The 23,882-nt window shown below is 35.6% G+C and overlaps 2 protein-coding genes across 4 annotated transcripts; both read right to left on the bottom strand.

Annotated features, from left to right (window-relative positions):
* Window positions 1–297: 297 nt before the first annotated feature.
* On the bottom strand, window positions 298–9,904 carry stx2b (syntaxin 2b). Of its 3 annotated transcripts, none has more exons than XM_089119524.1 (11): window positions 9,494–9,904; window positions 9,178–9,258; window positions 7,953–8,052; window positions 6,278–6,352; window positions 6,104–6,171; window positions 5,897–6,005; window positions 4,314–4,387; window positions 3,177–3,314; window positions 2,648–2,758; window positions 814–924; window positions 298–779 (listed from the first exon to the last, which is right to left on the bottom strand). In XM_089119524.1, exons 1-10 carry the CDS (start codon window positions 9,521–9,523, stop codon window positions 835–837), a joined length of 876 nt encoding a protein of 291 aa, XP_088975650.1. In that variant the 5' UTR covers window positions 9,524–9,904; the 3' UTR covers window positions 298–779; window positions 814–834. The 3 variants fall into 3 exon arrangements, with proteins under 3 accessions (XP_088975650.1, XP_039537369.2, XP_039537375.2); XM_039681435.2 differs by adding an exon at window positions 1,100–1,251 and having other exon boundaries at window positions 298–924; window positions 9,494–9,899; XM_039681441.2 differs by having other exon boundaries at window positions 298–924.
* Window positions 9,905–10,737: 833 nt separating this feature from the next.
* piwil1 (piwi-like RNA-mediated gene silencing 1) lies at window positions 10,738–23,484 on the bottom strand. The gene is made up of 21 exons (XM_039681427.2): window positions 23,230–23,484; window positions 19,876–19,989; window positions 19,685–19,796; window positions 19,439–19,567; window positions 16,494–16,708; window positions 16,267–16,388; window positions 16,102–16,182; window positions 15,820–16,017; window positions 15,486–15,594; window positions 15,277–15,403; window positions 14,337–14,454; window positions 14,141–14,255; window positions 13,862–14,049; window positions 13,711–13,783; window positions 13,428–13,628; window positions 13,254–13,357; window positions 12,883–12,953; window positions 12,091–12,244; window positions 11,889–12,014; window positions 11,447–11,594; window positions 10,738–11,348 (listed from the first exon to the last, which is right to left on the bottom strand). The coding sequence occupies exons 2-21, from the start codon at window positions 19,942–19,944 to the stop codon at window positions 11,232–11,234; spliced, it is 2,577 nt and encodes an 858-aa protein (XP_039537361.1). The 5' UTR covers window positions 19,945–19,989; window positions 23,230–23,484; the 3' UTR covers window positions 10,738–11,231.
* Between the last annotated feature and the right edge of the window lie 398 nt (window positions 23,485–23,882).

A 23,882-nucleotide genomic window follows, 5' to 3' on the forward strand; every position in this document is an offset into this window, starting at 1 on the left:
TTGTGAAATATTCTTAAAATTTAAAAAATATATTAAAATGTCAAATGTAATTTATTTCTGTGTTGCAAAGCTGTCTTCAGTGTTACTTGATCCTTCAGAAATCATTCTAATATGCTGATTTTGTGGTCAAGAAACATTTCTAAACATGATCAATATTAAAGTTTCAGTATGATACTTGTAACAATGTAAATGATTAAAAGAGATAATTAAATGTATCCTTGCTGAATAAAACTACAAACTTTTGAACACAATTGTATGTGATGAACATTCACCAATAACAGAAGGAAGGACACAGTATGGCAGTTTTGAGCAGAGTGAGCAACTCATTTATTTTACAATATACTTTGTGAGCATTTGACTATTTGGTAACATTCCTTTCGCATACAGTCATATGCAAGAGACAAAAAAGAAAAACATTAAGTGATTAAAACTTATTTAGTAACATTGTTCACAGATCTGACCTCATATTGTGTGGAGACAACTGTCATATCGAACAGTCGTAAAAGCTGAAACAAATTATTTTGAACTTGTGACTCCCTTTTTTATTTATTTATTAAAGCATATCTTAAGTGCACTTTATTGGATTGCATTTAACTCCACATTGTCAGTCAGACCTCCCAAAGAACGAAGTACCCAAATAAACGTATTGTAATATTAGAAAATATTACTCATTATTGTGCAAAATTGACTTACCAGCATTGAATAAATAAAAGACAGAAAATTACCTCTGGTTGCTATAGTAAGTGGCAAGGCATACAACTCAGAGGAAAGTCTTTGACCACAATTCATTGGTAATAAAATCAAGAAAAGTGTTGTATGTAGCAGGACAAAAAACTATTTGTTTTCGCTGTAAACTGCAAAGACAATGATGACGAGAAGAATGATGATGCACACGGCTCCACAAATGCCAACATAGACCAGTTTCTGTGACACCAAGATAAAGAACAACAGAAAAGGATCATTATGTAAAATGACTAAATGTAAATGTACCTTTTTTGTAATTTGTTAGAAGCAAATAAACTGCCATTATTTGAATCTTTTTTTTAAACCCTTTAAAGTGAAAGTAGGCAAGATGAGATTGTTGGTAATTGGCTGTTACCTTGATAACCATGCTTAGACAGGATTGCCTGCATTAGAACTGGAGGAGGCGGAGTTAGTGGTGGTTTTAGCAGACAGGCCCACAGACAAGCCAACAATTAGCACGACCACACCAAGCACGGACAAAACAATAAGAGCAAGAATGATGTATTTCTGTACAAGACAAAAAGAAAGTGTTATAATGATTGCATTTAAGCATTTGTTAACATAAAAATTCTGTAGAACAAAATTCTGTAGCCTGTAGTACATAATGTGACAGAGCAAAGCTAAAGAGCTCAAGCCCCTCCAAATCTGTTCATTATAAAACAGTCTCATTTATTATAGGGCTGTATTATTTCTGAATATTACAAACTCTGATTGGAGGCAAAAAAAAAAAAGTGGGCCTAGTTAGACAGACAAAGCTTAATTTAGGCAAGGAAAAGGCCTTAGTCCAATTAGGACATTTAAGTAGCTTTTATGCACATGACTTAGAAGAAATACTGATGTGTAGGGTTGGGCATCGTTTGAATTTGAACGATTCTGATTCCGATTCCGATTCCTTGTTTCGATTCCGGTTCCTAACGATTCTCGATTCCGATTCTTTTAAGAGGCAGGGTCAAAAAAGTTTAGCTAACCAACGGCAATTCTGAAGGAAATAATCCTTTCTGAAGGAAATACTCCTTCTGTAAAAATACTCCTTTTGTCACAAATTTTGCTTTTTGCCGAGATTTCGTTATTTTTAGAAAAGTGAAGCCACACTTTGGATCGCCGACGTAAGGTACTCATGTTCAACTCGCGTGGTTGTGCCAACACTTCCGGTAGACGCTTCTTCGTTGGTGTTGTTCAGCGGTTTCTTCTTCCGCTCGGCGGACTGTGAATATCGAAACTAGGAATCGAAATTTTTACTTTTGAACGATTCCGGGAAAAACGAAAAGTTAGTCTCGGTTCCAATCGATACTCGATTCTCGATACCCAACCCTACTGGTGTGCATTTTGGGACAAAACAATAGCAGTGATATATTTTAAGATATAGTTGCTTTCAGTTAAAACAGCTCAAACATTTTAGTCTGGGACTAGGTTCAAAACTTTTCTGTGGAACTGGGGGATAATGTGGCTGGAATACACTACATGGGTTTTGCCAAGATTTAATGTCGGGAGGAGTTGACGCTACAGTAGTTGCCGGAAGTCAGAGCCCAGCCTGCAGATTTTGGGCAACGGGAGTCGACAGATTTCGCATAAAATCATGTAGTCTATGATGGACAAAGCCTCTTTTAGCGATAAGACTTTGATTCCATCCAGTCAAACATCTTTGATATTTTAAGCTGATTTTCAAACACATTATTGTTTGCGTATTGTCGTGTCTCCTAATAACAAGGCACATGTTTCTGCCTGAGTTTGCCGTGTTTGGAACAACTTGATCCTCGGATGTTTAGAGTATGATGCCGAATTTTTTCTTGTTGGCAAATGTGTGATGTCTAGTGTTTTAAAATCTGTTCAAGTTGTGTTGTGCAGTGCATTCCAGACTTTAATCTCATAGCTAATCAGTTTCTCTATGGTTTTTTATTCTTACCCTGCGGGCCTGTGTCTGGTACCTGACAGCTTTCTTGGTCTCCACTTTAGCATGGTCGACGTATTCTACTGCATTGTTTACGTTCTTTTCAATGTTGTCAATCATCTCACCCTGTACAACAGAAATGAGTAAATCAACGAATGAATGCACAATGCAGTGCTAATAACAACTAACAAGTAAACCAATATGCTAACTAATAAGAAAAGTGTTTATGGTCGTTCTGCTTTTGGTTTTGCTGCTCCAAATGATTGGAATGTGCGACAAAAGTCATTGAAATTAGAGGCACATGTTACAATCTCTGCATTTAAAACCTTTTTTTTTTTATCATATCCTATAAATGTTTTAATTGAATGTATATGGATGTGCATGGCAATGTATGTTTGTATGTCTTTCAGGAGATTTTAACTCTCCTGCCAGGCTGTTGTTGAAAATAAGAACTTGTTCTTAAGTGATTTGCCTGGTTAAATAAAGGATAACTAAATAAGTGAACAGACAAACAATAAAGATAAGTGATAACTGTATACTGTACCTGAGTCTCAACAAGCATGGCCATGTCTACAAACATGTCATGTAGCTCTTTAATGCTGGACTCCAGCCGCAAGATGTCTTTATGTCTAGACTCGATCTCGTTGAGGGCCTGTCGAGTTATCTTGGAGTCGGAGATGATCTGAAATCAAAGGATATCTTTTAATAGCCTCTAGGAACTTAAAAACTGTGACAACACTGCATGAACATTAAAGGTACAGATCACCCAATTGTGTCATCATTTACTCACCCTCATGTTAAAAACATGCTCTTTTTTTTTTTAAACCGTAAGAGCAACAAAGAGGATAAGAAATGAAATGTTTCTTAAGCACCAAATCAGCATTTTAGAATGATTTCTGACACTGAACACTGGAATAATGATGCTGAAAATTCAGCTATGCCAATACATAAATAAATTACATTTTGAAATCTATTCAAATAGAAAACTGTTATTTTAAATTGCAATAATTTTTCACAAATTAAGTTTGTACTGTATTTTTTTATCAGCCTAGGTGAGCATAAGATTTTATAATATATATATAAAATTATATATATATATAAAATCATCAACACTCAACTTTTGAATGGAAGTGTAATTGCTCAGAAAAAAAAATATGTAAAATATTAGTTAAAAATTTCTTAGTTAGTATTCCATATTAGAAATATGGGTTTAAATGTATTATTAATGTAGTTAATGATGACAGAATTATTATTTTTGGGCGAGCTGTCCATTTAAACCAGGGGTGTCCAAACTCGGTCCTGGAGGGCCACTGTCTTGCAGAGTTTAGCTACAACTTGCCTCAACACACCTGCCTGGAAGTTTCTAGAAAGACCTTGATTATTTAGGTGTTTAATTGAGGACAGAGCCAAACTTTGCTGGACAGTGACTCTCCTCCAGGAGCAGGATTGGCCATCCCTGCTTTAAACAGACCATTACACAAAATGCAGAGAAACAGCCAGCAGAGGGTGCTAATTCTCCATAATTGTTGAAAAGATTAGTCTCTCTCATGTCATGTCACAAAAACAGTAAGATGAGAAGCCAAAGGAAATTGGCTCTAGATGAGAGCTGCAGTATTTTAATATTCCTTCCTTCAGCTTAGAGTAAGACTGGAAATAAGCATTTTTCGAGAAGCAAACTCACATCAGAGGTGAAAATGGAAGGGTTTCCAGTCTCCAGCATCTCTTCCAATTCCTCATTAGTTGTAATTCTTCCAGCTACAATATTCAAAGTGTAAAAGATCAGGAAAAAAAAAACCAGCACTCTCATCACGAACTGGACAATCCTGTTTAGGCCATTATTTGTTTGACAAATGGCTGCCTGTGTGTAAATTTGTCATTTCTCAATGGATAAATGGCTGTGATGTGTGTGTGGTCATGCTAAGTCTGCCTTGGGGACTATATTGATTCAGCTGGGAAAATGAGGCCATCAATGCAAAGGCCACTGGAAAAAAAACACACACACAAGTGCACGTATTCATACTTATATAAATATCTCACAACATAATTGAACCTCAAATACTGACTTAAAATAGCATACAACTGAAGCATTGAAATGAAGTCAACTTTTTTGGAAAAACCTTTTTCATGGATTTTTTTTTTTTTAAATGCAAAGTTGAGGTAACTGGGTCTTCATGCGAATATAAGTCACATGACTTATGACTCAATATACTATCACATGACATTCCGCTCCTGGCCCACTGTGCAGAGGTACAGCAGGATCTCTGGAGGCCTGTTGCCCAGGTAACACTCACCTTACATTCTCTGGTGACAAACCGCTCCGTTTCACGTGTCGTAAAGCAAAGAAAGTACCTCATTAATGCACACACGCACACTCTCTCTCTCTCTCACACACACACACTACTCAAATTATATTTCAGGAGCAGAACGTCATGTGATAAGAGGGGAAGACAATGAATAGGCAAACATTTTTGCCCATACTGGACCAAATTCTATTACTATTTTGCCTAAATAATATAAAAATAAAGCGCTTAAACTAAAATTAATCATTTTAAATGCTACAAGTGTATTTAGGCATCACCACATTATGTACAGTATGAAAAACAGATATTCATTATGATGTTGGCTAAAGACTACATTTAATATATAATTTTCACATGTTAATAATTAATTATTAAATTAATAACTATTAAATAGTAGCACTTTTTTAAAGATTAATTTTGAGGTAAGTCTTGGATCAAGGCCAGGGTAATCTAAAGGTAAACATATAAGATGAGTTGCAAACTTAAATATCTAATTTTAGCTAATACTGATATATTTAAAAAAAAGAAATCTCTAATACCGACCTAATATCATTCATCCCTAGCAAACAGGTAATGACACACCCAGTCAACGTCAAAGAGCTAATGTGACTGGTGACAAAAGCTGACTGTGTTGTCGGCTGCGTCTGGGCCAAAAAACACACTGCAAACACTACAGCTGACAGTTGCGATTTCCTGCGTGTAAGGAAATAACTCTATATCAGCAGGTTTCAATATATTTTATATCTATATTCATCATTTAAAAAGGGAAACCAAAACTAGGACTGAAGATAAGCAAACCGTAAAACAAGGCAGCACCTACGCTTTCTAAGAAGGAATAAGTGGGCCTTTTTTTTATTAATATACAGTGTATGCATTAAAATATATACAGTATGGTAATTTTAAGTGGAAATCTGTCAAAAATCAATAGTCTAGTTAACAGGTATCATTCATATGCGTGACTCACTGATCTCCAGCTGTCTCTGAATCCTGCTTTTGCTCTTCTCTCTGAAGGACACTTGGGTTTCATTATATTGTGTCATTGCCTCCACAAACTTACGTGACAAGTTGGTGTACTAAAAAAAAAAGAAACAGTAAGTGAAATAAATCAGTTTGGGATGGAAATATGCTGGTACAGGATGGTAGGATTTTAAAAGAGAGAGAAATGTCTCACTTGTGTTTTCTGAATGCGTGCATCCACTGCATATTCCTGCTCATCTGGAGGTAGATTCTTTTGCATTGCTGAAGAGAAAATAGATCAGAACTTATTTATTTATTTTTTCAAGTGCATTGGTGATCTCTGCTTTACTATCATCAACAGACAGTAGCAGCTCAACATCAAACTCACATTTGAGGCTGCTCCGGACAAAGTTGGCATGTTTCTTGATTTCCACAGTGAGTTGTTCCAGCTCTTCTTTTGTTTCTGATAGCAAAGTCATATTTTGGGATAAGAGAAATGAATACACTTATTCAACAAGGATGCATTAAATTGATCGAAAGTAACAGTAAAGACATTATTTTATTACATTATTTAATATTACAAAAGATTCTATTTCAAATAAATTAAATTCTTGTATTTTCTGTTGTACTGTATGTTGATCCATACAGTAAATTACCGTTTTACTATATTACTGTTTTACTGTAAATTGATCCATACAGTAAATTACTGCTATACTATATTACTGTTTTACTGTATATTGATCCATACAGTAAATTACTGCTTTACTATTTTACTGTTTTACTGTATGTTGATCCATACAGTAAATTACCGTTTTACTATATATTACCGTTTTACTGTATGTTGATCATATAAATGCAAAGGCTCCTTCTTGACATTTCATGGCCTGACGTTCACTTGATATACAACTCAGATAATAGATAATAAAATAAACCACTGGAAACCAAAGTTAGTGTTTTTTTGTTTTTTAAAATAAAAACAAAATATGCACATTATGTTACATTACATTATTTCACATAATATGACAACATTTCACATTATCTGAAATGTTGGAAAAACACTGTGGTGAGTTATATACAGTATGAGAAGAATATAAAATGCAGGCATGTACACATATGTAAAGTATTTCACCTTAAATAGGTGAAATATCACAATCCTCAAACAGATTCCAGAAACACATTCAATTTTACTATCAACTTGATACATCTCCGAGATATAACATGTGTGTGGAAGAAAAACAGAGCATAGAATTTGTTGCAGAAACACTCACACCCTTGCAGATGTCTTTATCTCAAACTTACATTCCTGCCTGCATGTCCTATACATGCCCTGCAAGTAACAGCCAAAACTTACCTCAACACTGACTAAAAATTAAGAATGGATGGGGGAAACAGTGATTCCTTGCATGCCCAAACTTGACTCCCTATAGTAAATTTTAAAGGGTCTCTTTTCCCCATTTATTTTATTTTCTATATATTTGGTCATTGTGAGCAGACGCCATTCAACCCATGAACACTGCCAAGACATTACAAAAGGTTAAATTACCCATATGTATGTGTGCGCAATCTGTGCATATGAGAAATGTTTTCTAGCCTCAGTGTCATATTAACCCATTTTAGCCCACTTTTAAAATGATAAAGGTTAAACATCGCTTAACTAACTAGGTTAAAAAAATATATAAAACCAGAGTTAAATAGTGTGAAAGCCTTTCATAGTGCTTTTCCACTGCATGGTATGGTTTGGTACAGCTTTGTAGGTGCAATTCACACATTTTGTGATTAAAACAGTAGCTGTGTTTACATGGACAAGGGAAAGTAAAGGAAACACAGTGCAGTGGAATGGAAAAATGTGTTCTGTGTTCTTACTGCTCTCACGGGAGCAAACTGGGGTTAAGTGCCTTGCTCAAAGGCTCAATGGTGTTAGTTCATAAATCACCCCTGAAAAGGTTTGAACCTTCAACTTGACCACCTTGTTTTTAAAAACTATTTAACCTGACCATACAGAATTCATTTAGTTCTTACTTGTTTTGCTCAAATTTCACAGTCTTTGAGTAGGGGTGACTTACTTTCATCAGGGTTGGGGGCTGAAAGGATCACACTATGTTTCTTCTTCACCTCATTCACTAGGGAGGAGATCTTATCGATGACACCTCTGACCTCCTCCACCTGAAATAAAGTAAAACATAGTTCAACACAAACCTTAAGGTTTTATTAATGATTTAGTGTGCACTTTAGTGGGCTTCTAGATGTGAACTGCTGGGTATGCATGTCGCAACATATTTGTAATTAAATTTCATATTTGTCTTATAAATGCAATACTGTACATTATGATGGTGCGATACCTAATATCAGCGGTCCATTTTAAGATTGCAGTATATTTTGATTGTCCGCTTTCTGCTAACTATAATTAGAGTATTAATAGTAGACTATTAAGTTAGGATCAGGGTTAGTGGACCAAGCTGTCATGTATTTGCAAAGTTACTATAGTCAGTAGAATGTCTGTTGAGGGACCCTCAAAATAAAGTGTTTAGCAGATATTAAGTCTAGCTACTAATACTATAATGACTGGTATTTGACATGTAGTTGCAAGTTACTTATTGTTAGTAGAATGTCTAAAGTGGGCTATCAAAATAAATTGTAACACGATTTATTTTATTTTTTTTAAATGTTTTTTTTAATTATTAATTGGTTAATTTATGCATTTAAACAGTGTAAATTTCAGCGGTGTTGTTGTTAACCAAAACTACAGTATTAAAACTAACTACTGAACTAACTAACTATAAAACAATTAAAAACAGTTTTTGATAACTGAAATAAAGGTAACACTTTAGAATGTTTTATTAGCTAATATTATTGTATTAACTAACAAGAACTAACAAGGAACAAAACATTTGTTACAGTATTTATTATTTAATCTTTGTTACTGTTAGTTAAAAAAAATACAGTCAGTCATTCATCGTTTGCTCATGTTAGTTCACAATGCATTAAATATTATCAGATAGAACTTTTGATTGTAATGTATCATGTTGAAATTAACATTAAATAAATGCTAGTGTACGCTGAAGTATTGTTCATTCATAATTCATGTTAACTAAAGTTAATTTAAAATATTAAGAAATAAACAATAATAAAATAACGTATATTTTAAATATCTGGCATACTGTTGATGAAACAATTATCTGATTATAATAATCGATTCAAGACTTCATTGTAATGCATTTTACTGTCAACAACAGTGTACAGATGAGGAGCAGCTTTCATAAAGATAATTTAACTGTAAGTTAACGTTACCTTTCTGAAAAAGGTCTGCATAAAGTCATCTCTCTCCATGGACACAATGACACCCCCATCTTCGCTGGCACTTTGCCTGCCCTAAAACATAGCACAAAAACACAGATGAGCACGGAGGAAGAGGAAGACCGATACACTGACACAAACATTAGAAGAAGACATAAACAATGAAGAAAGTTACCCCCAAATATGAATGTATAGTTTTATGTAAAATGTGGTACTTGTGTTAATAAAACACATTAATCTCCATATAGTGTTGAGTCGACTCTGTTAACAACAATTAGTTAGTCTAACTGGTTAATTATCAATCACTTACCGCGTTTAAATCGGCCAGTCTGTCCCTCATAACAAAGTAAGTCGTTGATCCGTCGTTTATCCCCTGTTGATTGTACACACCAGTAGCGGTCCGCGCGCATTAATGTCCATTGCAAGTCCTGACTAACGTTAGATCACGACAAACTAAAGTCTGTCGGAGAAAGTACATGAATTAACCGTTGGAGTTAGTAACTTGTCGATAAACGCGTACAAATAAAACTTTAACGTTAAAAGTTAATGCAGTTATGAAGTGGTGCGTGTTTGTTTGGTTGCCATCATTTTAACTCGCGCTCTCTTCTTCTGCGCGTTTAGGTTAGATTATGGGCGCAGCTACACGAAACAGGGTGGTAGTAACCATAGAAACAGCAATGCTTTGTCATGTTGTTTTTTCCTATTTATTATTGTTTGCTTCCCTGTTTCAATTAAATGTTATTACAATATGTCATTCTTCAGGTGTAAATTGTATTCATGGCGAGGTAACCAGTGTACATGACGCCGTCACGTGGGGTCTGTTATTTTCCTCAGCGATCGGCAAAATGGCCCAATCTATACCATTATCGTTCTCAAATTAATTTAGCCTTTATAGGGTCAATGAACTTGTATGTGAAAGCTCATTCCTCCTAGATATTAGATTTAATAGATTACTTTCAATGAGTTCTTTGCATTAAAATAATTTTTTTAAGATAAATAAGATTTCTATAGGAGACTCAATGGAGGAATGGGTTCACTGAGCCTCCATGCGCCGCCTGCAGTTACCCTCTGATAGTAAACCTTTAGTGAAATTTGAAAATTCATTCACATGCCCATGTTTTCAGAAATAGTATATGAAGAGTTCAGATGCAAAAGCCTCTAAGTGCCATTTGAAATTTTCTTCTAAAATGACCATTTTTATCAAGCTTGTATATTTAAGTTCAGTAATTTCACAAATGGCAATTAAAATTACCTATTAATTGTAATTTACGTGAAATTACTGAACTTAAATATACAAGCTTGATAAAAATGACCATTCTAGAAGAAAATTTCAAATGGCACTTAGAGGCTTTTGCATCTGAACTCTTCATATATTATTGAACTCACTTTAATGACATAATTTTCTCAAAACACTTGCACTGTACCCCGTGGTCTTAATTATTTTTTAGTTTTAAACAAACAAACAAAAAAAAAAACAGCAAGCAATATTAATTTGAGCTTTAATATTTTCAAATCGATTCCTTTCAAAAAAGACTCAATCTTGACGCATTTCAACAACACATCAATACTTTATTTTTCTCATCTTTAGCTCTTTCCAATACTTCTGGTTTACATGGAAATTCTTTCCTTGTTGATCACTTTACAACTACGGTCTAATTAATTGTGTGAAACACGAACAACACATGAATGAATGCAGTACATGAACGCTTAAGACATTAACTACAAATGTAATTATTCATCTTTTATATTGGAAATTTGAAAATAAATGTTTCATTCAACACAAACCAAGAAATCTATGATCTGAACTATCCCTTTACATAAAGCAGGGATCTTCACAAGACATCAGAACAGTAGAAGAGAATATTTAAAAGAAAAAAAGTAGGACCATAAGCATTTCTCCCTTACAAACATTTTTGTACCTGCTTCCCTCTCAACACATGTACGGATATAAACAAAAATTATACTTTCACTCAACTGATTCAACAGTAAAAGAAACTAAGAATGGCCCATTTATTCTTCCAGACCCTCCATCTTATCACTTAAGCAGGTTACAGGTAGTACAAGAAGTCATCCAGGTTCATGTTGGGCTCCTTGTGAATGCTCTGACCAACCAGGAAGGCTAGTTTGTGGGCATACTGACATGGTGCAGGCACTCGGACAATCCCCTTCAGAGAAAGAAGAAAGAGCCATGAAGAATACATGAGACGGCACATGGCACTGCAGAGCTATCAGCAGTCGTGTGATACTGATCTACATGGGTTACCTGCCAGTTGTAGTACATGTGGCAGAGTTTGTAGGTGAGTCTCTGCATGTGATCTGGCTTGAGGCCACTGCTGTCAAATATCACATTGTAGTGCGTAGGTGCGACACAACCAAAGCGCACAGCCTGACTTACTATGAAGAAATCATACCTGAAAGCAGACGTTAGCATTAAGATGAGCGGTTTGCATTATTGTACTAATACAAAATGGCTAAAACGGCTATCTGAAGAGTTTTTAAAATCAACTGCAAGACTTTTTAAAAACCTTTATGGTTTACACAAATAAATGTGTCCATTCAGTACAAACCCAAATAATCTAAAATTAAATCTGTATGGTAGGAAATATGTCTGTTTTGCTCTGAGGCATCAAATATCAATATTTTTCAAGGTATCGTATTGAAGTTATAAATTCCGGTATTGTGATGAGAGTAGAATCTATACACACCACTCTGGACGAGTGACCTCAGAGTCAATGACTGTTCCAGGAGGAGGGTTGGCAATTTTGCCATCAATCCGGGCAAAGAACCTGGAGCTGATGCGCTTTTTCACCACCACAACTGTCAGCTTGGGCCTGTATGCAAAACAAAAATGTGAATACAACCAAGGGAATTCAACATGTGAATTTGTCTTCATAAAGTGCGGCTTACTCATAATCTTGCCCCAAGGTCTTGATGGACTGCATGATCTGAGGAACTTCGTAGTCCACCACGCTCTGCAGCATGCCATCTCCAACTCCATCTCGGTACACGATGATGCGTGAGGGCAGGCAATTGTTGTACTTCAGATAGGCCTTCAGAGCAGCTAAAGAGACACACAGCTTCAGTATAGGGATGATGTATTTTGTAAGCAAACTTGCAATTTCACATCACCCTGTTTTCCCTTGACCAGGATATTTTTCCAATGGCTTGTGGATTATTGCGGCAGAATGTAAGATGTAACCAGCTAAATGAATTCTTACATTTTGTTCAAGATAATCTTCACAAATTAAAATCGTTTATATAAAATAAATAAAAGATATAAAGCTAGTTAGGTTAGAAATGAACCCCGAGTAATTTTCTGACAACTCTTTCAATGTCATTTAAGTTGGAATGTTTGAGATAATAGTTTGCAAGACCATAAACAAGGCTTTGAAAGTAGACTAGCAAGTATTGGAGTTTTCCTTGGGATGGGATGACATTTAATGTCACCAACAAACTCTGTAGTGCCTTTCAACTACTTAACAACTGCTTTTTTCATAAGTAAAAATAAATAAATAAATTTAAAAAAAAAATCACTGAGGTATAACTGATGTATTTAATTGCAATTAATATTTTGAGATTGTGTTCGCCATAAACCTTATTTCAGGCATTTAACCAAAAACCCACCGGACTCATTTCAAGTCAAACAGATTTGGAATGACACGGTGAGTTACAAGATTATGATTTTGTAACATTTCATACCTTGCAACGACCCTTTCAGTGCATCGATGATCTCCTGACCACGGTTTTGCAAGACACACTTGGAGAACCACCTGAAAAAAAATAATGAAAGCAACATTATACAACAATTATGTACAACCACATAATCTGATTCTGAAATCTTTTAACTACAGAATGAATTATTTTCAATAAGAAATCCTAATGACTACCTAGTCAACCAATAACGAAAATGCAAAGTTCCCTTCTAACTCAAAGCTTCCATCTACTTCAAATGTTTTGCAGTTTCTTGAAAAACATTCACACTAAGACTTTAGTTTTATTGCCTAATCAGTCCAACATAATTTTAGGCTTGTATTTCTTTAAACAGTGCCAACTTCAAATCATTATATTACCTGGACATGCCATGGTTCAGACTGGCCACCAGTGCTCCGATAGATCTCTTCCCAGCAGCAGTGTCATGGTAGCAGTCTATGCCTACGATCATCAGCTGCTTCAGCTGAAAGACAAAGATTAAATTTGGAATCGGACACTTGGTACAAGCCAACAGAGACATTTGAGAGTCTTACAGGGATTTCCACACTCCACAGCTCTCCTCCCATTTTGCAGTTCATCTGCAAAGCAATCTTGGTGGCCACAGTCATGAGCGCTTGAGGTTTGCTGATGGTGCGAGCCACCACACACTGACTGGGAGTGGGGCAGTCCACACACAGGAACTTTTTCACACAGTCATACTTGTCCTTTCGATTGGTAGGCAGGATCACAACCACCTATGGAAGGCACAGAAGCAGTTTGAAACAAAAGCTCAGTCTGGATATTCAAACTGTGCATGAACGCGATTGCTAGTCTCACCATCTGTGTTTCACGTGCTACGTTCTGTTGCAGGGCTCTCAGGAGAGATTCCTGACGATCCTCGTACTCAATCCTGTTTGAGCAGGAAATGCTTATTTAACATGAAAATTGAATGGAAAGTTTTGAACTTTTAAAGTTTCACACAACTCACATGATGGCCCTCTGCATGCGGATTCCCATGGGCCCAGCCACTCTGTTGAGAGTTTGAAGCAGACCTTGGGCAACGTCTGCATTCCGGCGTGTGTAGAACATCAGCCAGTTGTCCATATTCATGCAGCTTATCAGAGGGAGACCTCTCATCTCTTTAGACCAGTCAGCTGCCCATGGATTATACTCGTACTAAAAGATGAAAATGAAAGAAAATAATCAAGCCTTCAATGAAACTGTTACATTAATAATGTCTTTTGGGATGTGAAGCTGTCTGTCTTACCGCTCTGCTTCCCTGTATAATCCTCTCAGAGGGCAGAACTCTTCCATTCAGACTCAGCAGTCGGTTCTCAAAGCTCAGACCCCAAGTAGTAAGTTCATTCTGCACATCTCCGTTTCTATTGTATGGGAGAGCCGATAAAATATACAAAATACTCATAATTAAGAAACAAAACACATCAATAGGGCTGGAATAGAACCTGTCAATGTTGGAGATTAAGCGGTTAATTCTGCTCTCTCGCTGTTCAGGACTCAGCCTTGTGTGAGAGGCAAGATCCTTCATGATGTTGAAATCCGCTCGCATCTTGTCAGTCAATCCTTCAAGGCAAACAAATGCATACAGGTCAGGGAGTCGTTTTATTACCAGGATGCTAATTCTTAATATCAACAAATTACAATTTTTCTAGTTAAAATTGTAGTTATTGAAATCAGGAATTAGATTTCTAATAGTAACAATGCTAATTCTTGATTTCAACTGGTAAAAACCTTTATTTTTGATATCAATAATTTAATTTTCACTACTAACAATGATAATTTATGATGAGTGTTTGTAATTGTTACTAGCAAGATATCTGAATTAATATTGATATCTATACCAATGTAGATATCAATATTATATGGGGGGTTGACGTGCAAATAAAAAGGTTGACTATCTAATCTCCAGCATTTTTTCTAATTTACCACAGTAAAGACTACGAATATAATAGGCCTACGTAAAAGCGAACCAAAGGAAGACACATTTATAGTCAAAGATCAAACGCACAGTTAATATAAAAACTAAGTTATTAGCTGATATAATTCTTGATTCGTGAATTCCATACGTCTCTGGATGGTGAAAACTACATCTCCCATCGTTCCACTCTCATTCATAGCGTCATCAAGCTTTGTCTGTTATTGTTTTGAAAATGCGACCTCTGGTAGCAAAAAAATTACAAATTGTACCTTTGAATTTAAGTCAAATTTAAGTGCTTCTAGCATTTTAAGCACTTTGTACAAACCCTGATTGCAATAAACTACTAGGTATTAAAAAGGATGAGTAAATGAGGATGAGAAAAAAAAAGAATGCAGTGCATCCAGATACATCACATGAAAGAAAACGCCACTCTTCAAACCATTTTAATGGGTTTTCAAAATACTCACCTGTGAGGTAGCAGAACTCTGGAACGAGCATGGCAGGTCCCGGTGGAGGCCGTCCTGCAGGGCCAGGTCTCTTCACATGACTAACCAGAAGAGCCTGGTTGCCATCTGTTATGTCCAGACCATATTGCTGGAGAGGAGGAAAATGACTTGAGTATGACCATAAAATTCAACAACTGGTATCAAAATAAGTCCCTATATTATTAAGCTACCGTTTTGAAGTAGTTCTTAAACGAGATCTCTGTATCTCCCTTCGTGAAAGTGTTGTTAGGGGTATGATCCCAAGCAATGTCATCGATCCTGTATGTCTTGTTATTGTACCTATAAATAATAATTACACCATTTACTAACACCATTAGTTTGTACATTCTCACGTTAAAACACTTTTGCAAATTATTTAAATACTTTCTCATGTATTAAATCCATCCAAGAAAAACTCACATTTATATTTTAAAATTGTAATATTTCAAAATAAGACTGATTTATTGTATTTTTGATCAAATACATGCAGCTGGCAGAGTATATGCAAGTGTATGCTCATTTTACTTGGTCAGAATAATCAGGCCCACAAGCTCCTTGGTGCAGGCTTCAGCAAATCGCTGGTCTCCACACTGCTGCCTCAGACTGTACATAAAGTCAAGGACCGTCTCACTGCGCAGAACCTTGTGGCTCACATCGGTGCACAGCATGATGCTCGACTCATACTGAAGGATGGTGGTCACAAAGCCAGGCCAAATTGTCAACCTGCAAGCAGATATGTTCCATTGTACAACCATTCTCCAGCAGCAGGTATATGTGCACAGACACACAACACACTACTTTCATAACCTGTGCTGGGGAATGTTGAATGGATCATCAGGATTGTAGTAATGGCGTCCAATCTGCTGCATGTTTAGTATCCTCAGGATTCTACAACACAAAATAAACAGGACTGGAAGTTTAACACCTCACAAACAACAACTGTATTTCAAACAGAGTGGATTCTGTGATTACCTCCTGAAGAGGATGTTGTAAAATTGCAGGCATACAGGAGAGGATGGTGGGAGTTCATTGGTCAGTGTGACAGTGATCTCAACCTTCTCTCCATTTCTGGTCTCACTGCACAGGACTGTCTCCTACAGGCAAATCAACGTATTGATTTGAACATCAAATCAAATCCACACTCCAAAGCCTCACAAAAAATAATTAAATTAAGTAATGAGCTCGATGTAAAAACATACAGTATTGTGCAGTTTGTTTGGGAGGAAGAGAATTGCTCCATCAAAGGTATGTGCTTTGCCCAGAGTCTCCTCATGCTGGAAAAGCAAAGCCGAGCGCAGGCGTCGGGACTCCATAGGTGGCTTGTAGTCCACGTGGTATTGATACAGAGCCCACAGAGGACGTGAAAGAAGGCGCATGAAATTGGCCCTCAGCTCAATGGCAGTGCCTGAAACACCTGTCACAGGAAGAGATTACAAAGTTAAGACTTTTTTATTGCTTTTGAAAAAATTCTTATGCTCATCAAGGCTGCATTTATTTGATCAACAAATACAGTAAAAATACTAATGTTGTAAAATGTTAACAATTAGAGATGTTTATAGCAAAAACGCGAAAATGGACAATAAGTCGTGTTTTCTTTATCATCTGAAAACATGCTATTTATTTCAAAGTGATTTATATAATGCATTTAACGTCAAATAATACAAAGTAGATACTCAAAGGTTTCTATAGATGGATAAATATCTGTATTTCTTATGTCTGTCCATCAAGCAGACTATTTGCTGTATGTTGGTTGATTTCGCAGCACGTGTGCCAAAAAGGAGACAGAGACAGCATGAACCCGCATCCTGTTTTCTTTATTTTTTAAAAGGCATGACATTTTTTAATACCCAAATAAAAAAATGGACACTTTACCATTTTGAATAATGTACTCTTGTCTTATCTGTATGACCATAAAAAAGAGTAGTCATTTGTTTCCACTGCTGTGGAAATAATCCCAAGTGATCATGCCAGCGTCTCACATCCGCACACAATATGTCAGTTCTAGCACTTTTAGATTTGACATTATAGAAGCCTGATCATTATCAAAATAAAATACAGTCAACCAAACTTATAAAAAGTTTGGGCAGCTTTCTTTACATAAATAGTTAACCATCCAAATGTTAGGCTACATCGAAAATATGGAAACTTGGACCTACTGAGATGCACGAGCTCAACGTCTGTGCAGTTTCAGTTTTGATTCAACTTAATTCGTTTGAACTTGATGTTAAAAATAAATGTTGTCTTTGTCCTATTATTATTTGAATTATATCTTATAGGGTAGCCCACTTATTTTTCAGTCTCATTTTGTTCTGAATTTGTCCTTAAATTAATACCATTAATTTAAGGATTTGCTGTGGAGTGAGTTGTGAAATAATTTCCTAATATTAACTTAATTTGGTGCTGCAAGGATATTGTACATCGCGATGATGACTGTCCTTCTCGTCTGAGCTGCTTCAGCAGACTAACAACAGCTTGTCAATTTCAAAATCTTTGAGTAGGAGATGAATTCAAAGTAGGCGGGGCTTATGTTCAAAGAAGCTTCAAGCCGAGTGTGAATTCCCGCACAACGCTTCAGTTAACGGTCATAAATTGCGAGATAAGATGTAGGTCTAAATAGCGAAACTAAACAGCTGTTTAAGGTAAGTTTTAAACGAACAACTGAAACAATCAGTTTGCAAACTATCAATCAAAGCTTAGCTTTGGGAAAGCAAATAGCTACAGTTCAAGAGATGCATAGCCTACTGTGCCCAGAATGAGATTAACAATATGGATTCCTATTTAACACAGATATACTGTGTGTTTTTTTTAGCTAAAATTACAGTGGATATAAGCTCAATTTAACAACACAAGCACCTATTAAACATTTTGCCATTATTATATATAATTATTATGTATAAATATAGGCTAAGCTATATTTGTGTGCAGGCAACACCTTCCAACCATCCCTAACAAGATCACTTTTGTGACCTCAGTATAGGGCAAGGCTATTTAGAAATTGTGACCTTACATTTGTATTGTATTTTTTTGTATTTATTTATTTCTTCGGTCAGTCATTTAGAAATCATGTCATAAATCATGTAACACAAAAGAGAGAAAGAAAAAAAATATATAAAATAAAAATAAAAAATAACATAAATACTGACCGAAGGGGTTTAGGCTGAAGTCAAGACTTATTTTGCCTAACCCCTTTTACAACAACAACAACAACTTATCCTGACTATTACAATAACATGTAGACACTAAAAAATTAATCCTCAACAATCAAAATTATGTCATACTTCCACTATCGCTTACTTTTCTTATATTCTTCATTCAAGTGTTCTATATTTTTCCATAATGTTCAACTTATATCTATATAACCAACTTATATAACTTAAGTCATTAAATCATGTTTAATTTGGACTTTTCTGTGCATGCTCTTTGAGGTGAACCCAGGGTTGGCCCCTATAAAACACCATTGTGTGACTGACAGACATTATATGACTGACAGACAAGAACGGTTTGACCTAAAAATATCAAAATTGATAATACTGTGGAAACAAAGACACCTCCATCTTGGATGCCCTTAAGGTAAGATAAAAGTGAACTGTCCCTTTAAGCAGACATGTTCAGTTTAATAGTGTCTGTTCTCTAACTGAACTAAATGATTTTATTTAAAAAAATCAAATTGACAGTGGATGAGCGGTGCCGCGGTGGGAAAAATTTGTTAGCGGTGTTGCTTCTGAACACTGACTATCATAGCAAGCTTATTTGTAATTTTGTCCTGTACTGGCCAAGCTGAATTTTCAGCATCATTACTTCATTCTTCAGTGTCACAAGTTCCTGCAGAAATCACTGTAATATGCTGATTTGCTGCTAAACAAACATTTCTTTTTATCAATGTCAAAACAGTTTTGCTGCTTGATGCTTTTGTGGAAACTTGATTTAGGGACACTTTGATAAATTAAGAAAAAAAATGTACTTGAAATAGATTTTTTGTCATTTGAACTGCAATATTCGCATTTAAAGGATTCTAACTTCTAACTTAATCTAATTTATAATCAAGTAGAAATTATTAAACAGAATCAAATCAAGAAACCAGAGTCAATACCCAACCCTGACATTTGCAGTAGGGCAAAAATGCTCATTAACATTTTGGTGTTACCTGATTTGGACTCTTTCACATGTTCCATGAGCTGGCGAGTGTGGACACCAGAATCATGGAAATCCCGCCTGCGCCCACCTCTCTCCCCTATCTTTACCTGCTGAAAGCCAGCAGATATCTGCAGCATCACTACAGGAAGAAACAAGGTAAAGACCAAGAAATAGGGTTCATGAATGTTATAGTACACTGTAGCATAGTACAGAGTATATAGTACATATTTCCACTTGTTGCGCTTAATGCACTTACCTTCTTCAGACATTGCTCCAGGTGCAGGTTTCTGTCTCCCTCTGCCCACCAGCTGTCCTTCAGGTGGAGTGGGCATAACAGGCTTTGCAGCCTCTTGTGATAATGGTGGTTGCTTCAGACAAATTAATATTAATTAGGTTATTTCAATAAAGTTTTATCATATTAAAATGATTATTTTTTAAAAAACTCACCGCGCCAGGAGCCGCAGGCTCCTGACCACGACCTCTGCCTCTTGATCTCGCTCTTGCTCGTCCTGTCATTTTGATGCTTCTTCACTATGCTTTGACTTATTCCAATTCAAAGTCCTGTACACAAGTAAAGTTATAGACAAGATTAGGGATGCTCCGATCAGGATTTTTTTCAGCCGATACCGACTACCGATTTTTTTGTCATCATGATTAGCCGATAATTATCCTTCAAGCTAAATATAAATCAGGGCTCGACAAAAAGGACTGCCCGATGGACTGGGGCCAGCGTGAAAGACACTCAGGCCAGTCAACGGATCAGTCACTTGCCCTAATGGGCCAGTGCTGCATTTTCACAGAAGTTAATAATTTGCACCTTTTTAAGCATTGTAAATTTAATCAATCTTTCATCAACCAATTGCCTGGATTTAAAAAATAGGAAGTAAAAGAAGACAATTATAGAAAATCACGGGTGCACGGCGTGTGAACTGGAACGCATCTCATATACCGAAACTCAGCGTATAATTAAGCTATAACCACAGACCTGAAACATAAGCGACTTGCAATAAGCGACTAACAATGCGAGACCAATCAACAAACTTTAAATGAAAAATTAAATGACTGATAAATTACTGAAAAAAATCAAATGTAAATGGGTGGGGCCCCCTATTGGGCGGGGCCCATGGGCTTGAGTCCAGTCAAGCCCAATGGTAAGTCTGGGCTTGCACTTCTGATAGTCTGAGGAGCCACTCGTGTTGCTACTACTATCCGGCGCCGCCTTTTTTGTTTTGGGTCTGCAGAAACGACGCGCATATTTTGCGTTGACATATTTTTTGCGTCAACGTAATCAATGACGCCGACACGTCACACGTCATAATAAACCAGCCCTACCTGCGGTCCTTTAAGTGTACTAGAAAAACTGATGGCTATAGCCTTTTTTGTTGCGATTTTTAGTTTAAGTCTAAAGCTAAATTTAAAGACTCTAAAGATTTTCTATCTTTTATTTAATATTCTACAGGAAAGTTATATGTCAAGCCCTAAGCTGCTCCCAAAAACCAAGCAAGAAGTTAATTTGCTGGACATGTTGCTTGCAAATAAACACACAGGTGTCAATTAATGATACATTGTCTTCCCTTAAATGTAATACTTATGTACATTGTTGTTAAATATAGTTTAATAAGCAATACTACATGATAAATAAAAGTCTTCAAATAGACCCTGTAATCGGTATCGGGTGATACAGCTTCCAGTAATCGGGGATCGGCCCCAAAAATCCTGATCGGAGCACCCTTACCCTGAAGCCATCCAATGTGTAAATGACATTAAAAACAATCAGAATTATTTTAAAAAATGTCCTGGCTCATCCAAGCCTTATATGGAAGTCAATGGACTTTTTTTATTATTTATTTATTTTTTTGAAGTCCAACAAACCCTATCCATCCATCATAAAATTGCTCAACACAGCTCTTGGGGGGTTAACAAAAGGCCTTCTGAAGCAAAGTGTTCGTGTTAGAAAAATATCCATTTTTAAAACTTTATCAACTAAAATAACTAGCTTCCATAGTGTTACTCTTTTAATGCAGTTATAATAGTTGATAAACTATTAAATACAGATATTTTTCAAACACGAACACATCACTTCAGAATGCTTTATTACTTCCCCACAGAGCCGTGTGGAGCACTTTTTATCATGGATGCATACACTTTGATGGACTTCCAAAGACAGACAGCCATTAACTACAATTATCAAGCTTGGAAGAGCCAAGACATCTTTAATATAACTCCAATTGTATTCGTCTGAAAGAAGAATGTCTTACACCTAGAATGTCTTGAGGCTGAGTAAATCATGGGGTAATTTTAATTTTTGGGTTATATCCCTTTAACAAAATACAACTTTTTATTGTAATAATGTACGAGTAAATTATGAAATTAGCATGAAATAGGATTAATAAATGTTATAGAAGTATTGTTTATTTTTCGTTTTTGTCAATTAAAGTTTTTAACTAATGAAAACTTTATGAAACACTTAAATTGCAAAATGTTAATTATTTTGTCTGACAATAAATATTAGTTACCTGCTATAAAACACTTAAGTAAACACTGCTATTAAGTAAATGTAAGTCAAAATGGGAGATAAGGATGGATTATTAAAGCATTCCGTTCCAGTTAATTAATAGTTGTCTATATGAAATCATGAGAGCACACCACAAATGGTAAATGTTGTCCTTTTTATACTGTAACATCGGAATAAAAAGCGTGAAAAAATATCAGATGCAAAAAAGCTCTTTCCATAGATATTATTGCTATATACGTCACATTGAAATTCCAAGCATTAACGTTACGTTGTTATGTTGTTCCTCTGCCGTCTGCTGATTATATGCATCGAAATCGGCAACCTTACGGTTTAAAATGATTTGTTTTAATCTTTTGAGTGGAACTTCCCCAAACTGGAAGTATTTCCCATAATTTAAAACGCAGTAACGTTAGGCCTAACTTTTCTCGGCGTAAAAAAGGGCGTTACTTGGATCCCTGCAAAGATCATCATGATCCTTGCGAACATTAATTTCATCGTCAAAGTAATTATCTACAGCCAAATGACAATTAGAGGCATTATATGCACGAAAAACGAGGTAATGTATATAAGTTAATGCGTTGAGGAATCTTGCGATATGAATTTAAAACGTGATTCATCCACATGGCGCGCAGCGGCCACGTGACAATAAAATCGTGTCTTAATTAGGTTTAAACTCAAATTCTTGAATAGCATAATAAGAACATTTAACTTAGATTTCATTTTATTAAAAAGTGCACTTTTATTGTCCAGGTTATAACTAGTTCGCTGACAAGTTCGAACTTAATAAGTGACCGTTGGGCCTGTAAAATGGATTAAGGTTATTTCGGCATAATAGTTTAACGTAAATATCATACACGGTAACTTTATTGTATTAAAAGAAATCTTAAACCAAATTACTGTGTTAAATATTTTATTTTAAATATTTTATTCGAGTTAATAAACTGAACGTGTTAATGAGCTTGTAACAAAGCTCTAACTTATTTGCTGAAAAAAGTCAACCTGAAAGTTTTGAAATAACTTTACATATCGCCGAAATACTTGAATAAAGTACTCTCGTCGTGTAATAAGTGCAACTGATGTAAGTTAATGTTAGTATTAACGACTTGATTGTCAGAAACTGACAAAACAAGATGACAATCTAAATTTGATGGTTTGAGACATTTTACATGGTATTTCCATTTTTTAATATGAAAATAAACTATTTATCAACTGTCAGGAGCAATACACTGTCTATGAATATATGTATAAAGTCATTTAAGTCTTAGAGATCGTCGACTGACTCTTACCCCTTCTTCGATCCGCGCCGAAATGACGTTCAATTAACTTCAGTCAGCTCATTAACCTGATTTCACCTGTATCCCTCCGCTGCTAAATAGATTCATCATCTTTAATAGTTCCTATTTTTCATAATTATTCGTATTTTACTGTATTTTAAAGTCTTAATTACTTATTATTGATAGAAATGCTATTTGAAAATGGAATAGGAAAGGTTATTGAGAAAAACTATTTTATTTGGAAGGATACATAACTACTTGTTACGGGGTCACCTGGTCCATTTGAAAGGCACACGTAAATTACGTCATTCACCACAAGATGGCGGTCGAATACACGAAACAATTGGTTGTTCCAGTCAACACAGTGAAAGTTACATTTTCAAATTACGTTGTTAACAAAAATAGCCTACAAATAACAATTACATTTTACCCACTAGAATAACAATTTGCGATACTGCTTTAATATACGTTAACTTATTTACTGTAAATTAAGAAAACAGATGCCAACAGATCCACACTGTTTAATGTTCCTCATCAAGCCTATGAAAGTTAGATATGATAGACAACATATAAGCTGCTTTTGTGCCCCATGCGGTGCAAACGTGTCTGTACATCATCCATCATTTGTTTTCATTTAAGCTAGATCAAAAAAAAAAAAAAAAAGA

Source organism: Pimephales promelas, chromosome 14, assembly GCF_988280905.1.
Source record: "Pimephales promelas chromosome 14, fPimPro1.hap1.1, whole genome shotgun sequence".
Taxonomy (NCBI): Eukaryota; Metazoa; Chordata; class Actinopteri; order Cypriniformes; family Leuciscidae; genus Pimephales; species Pimephales promelas.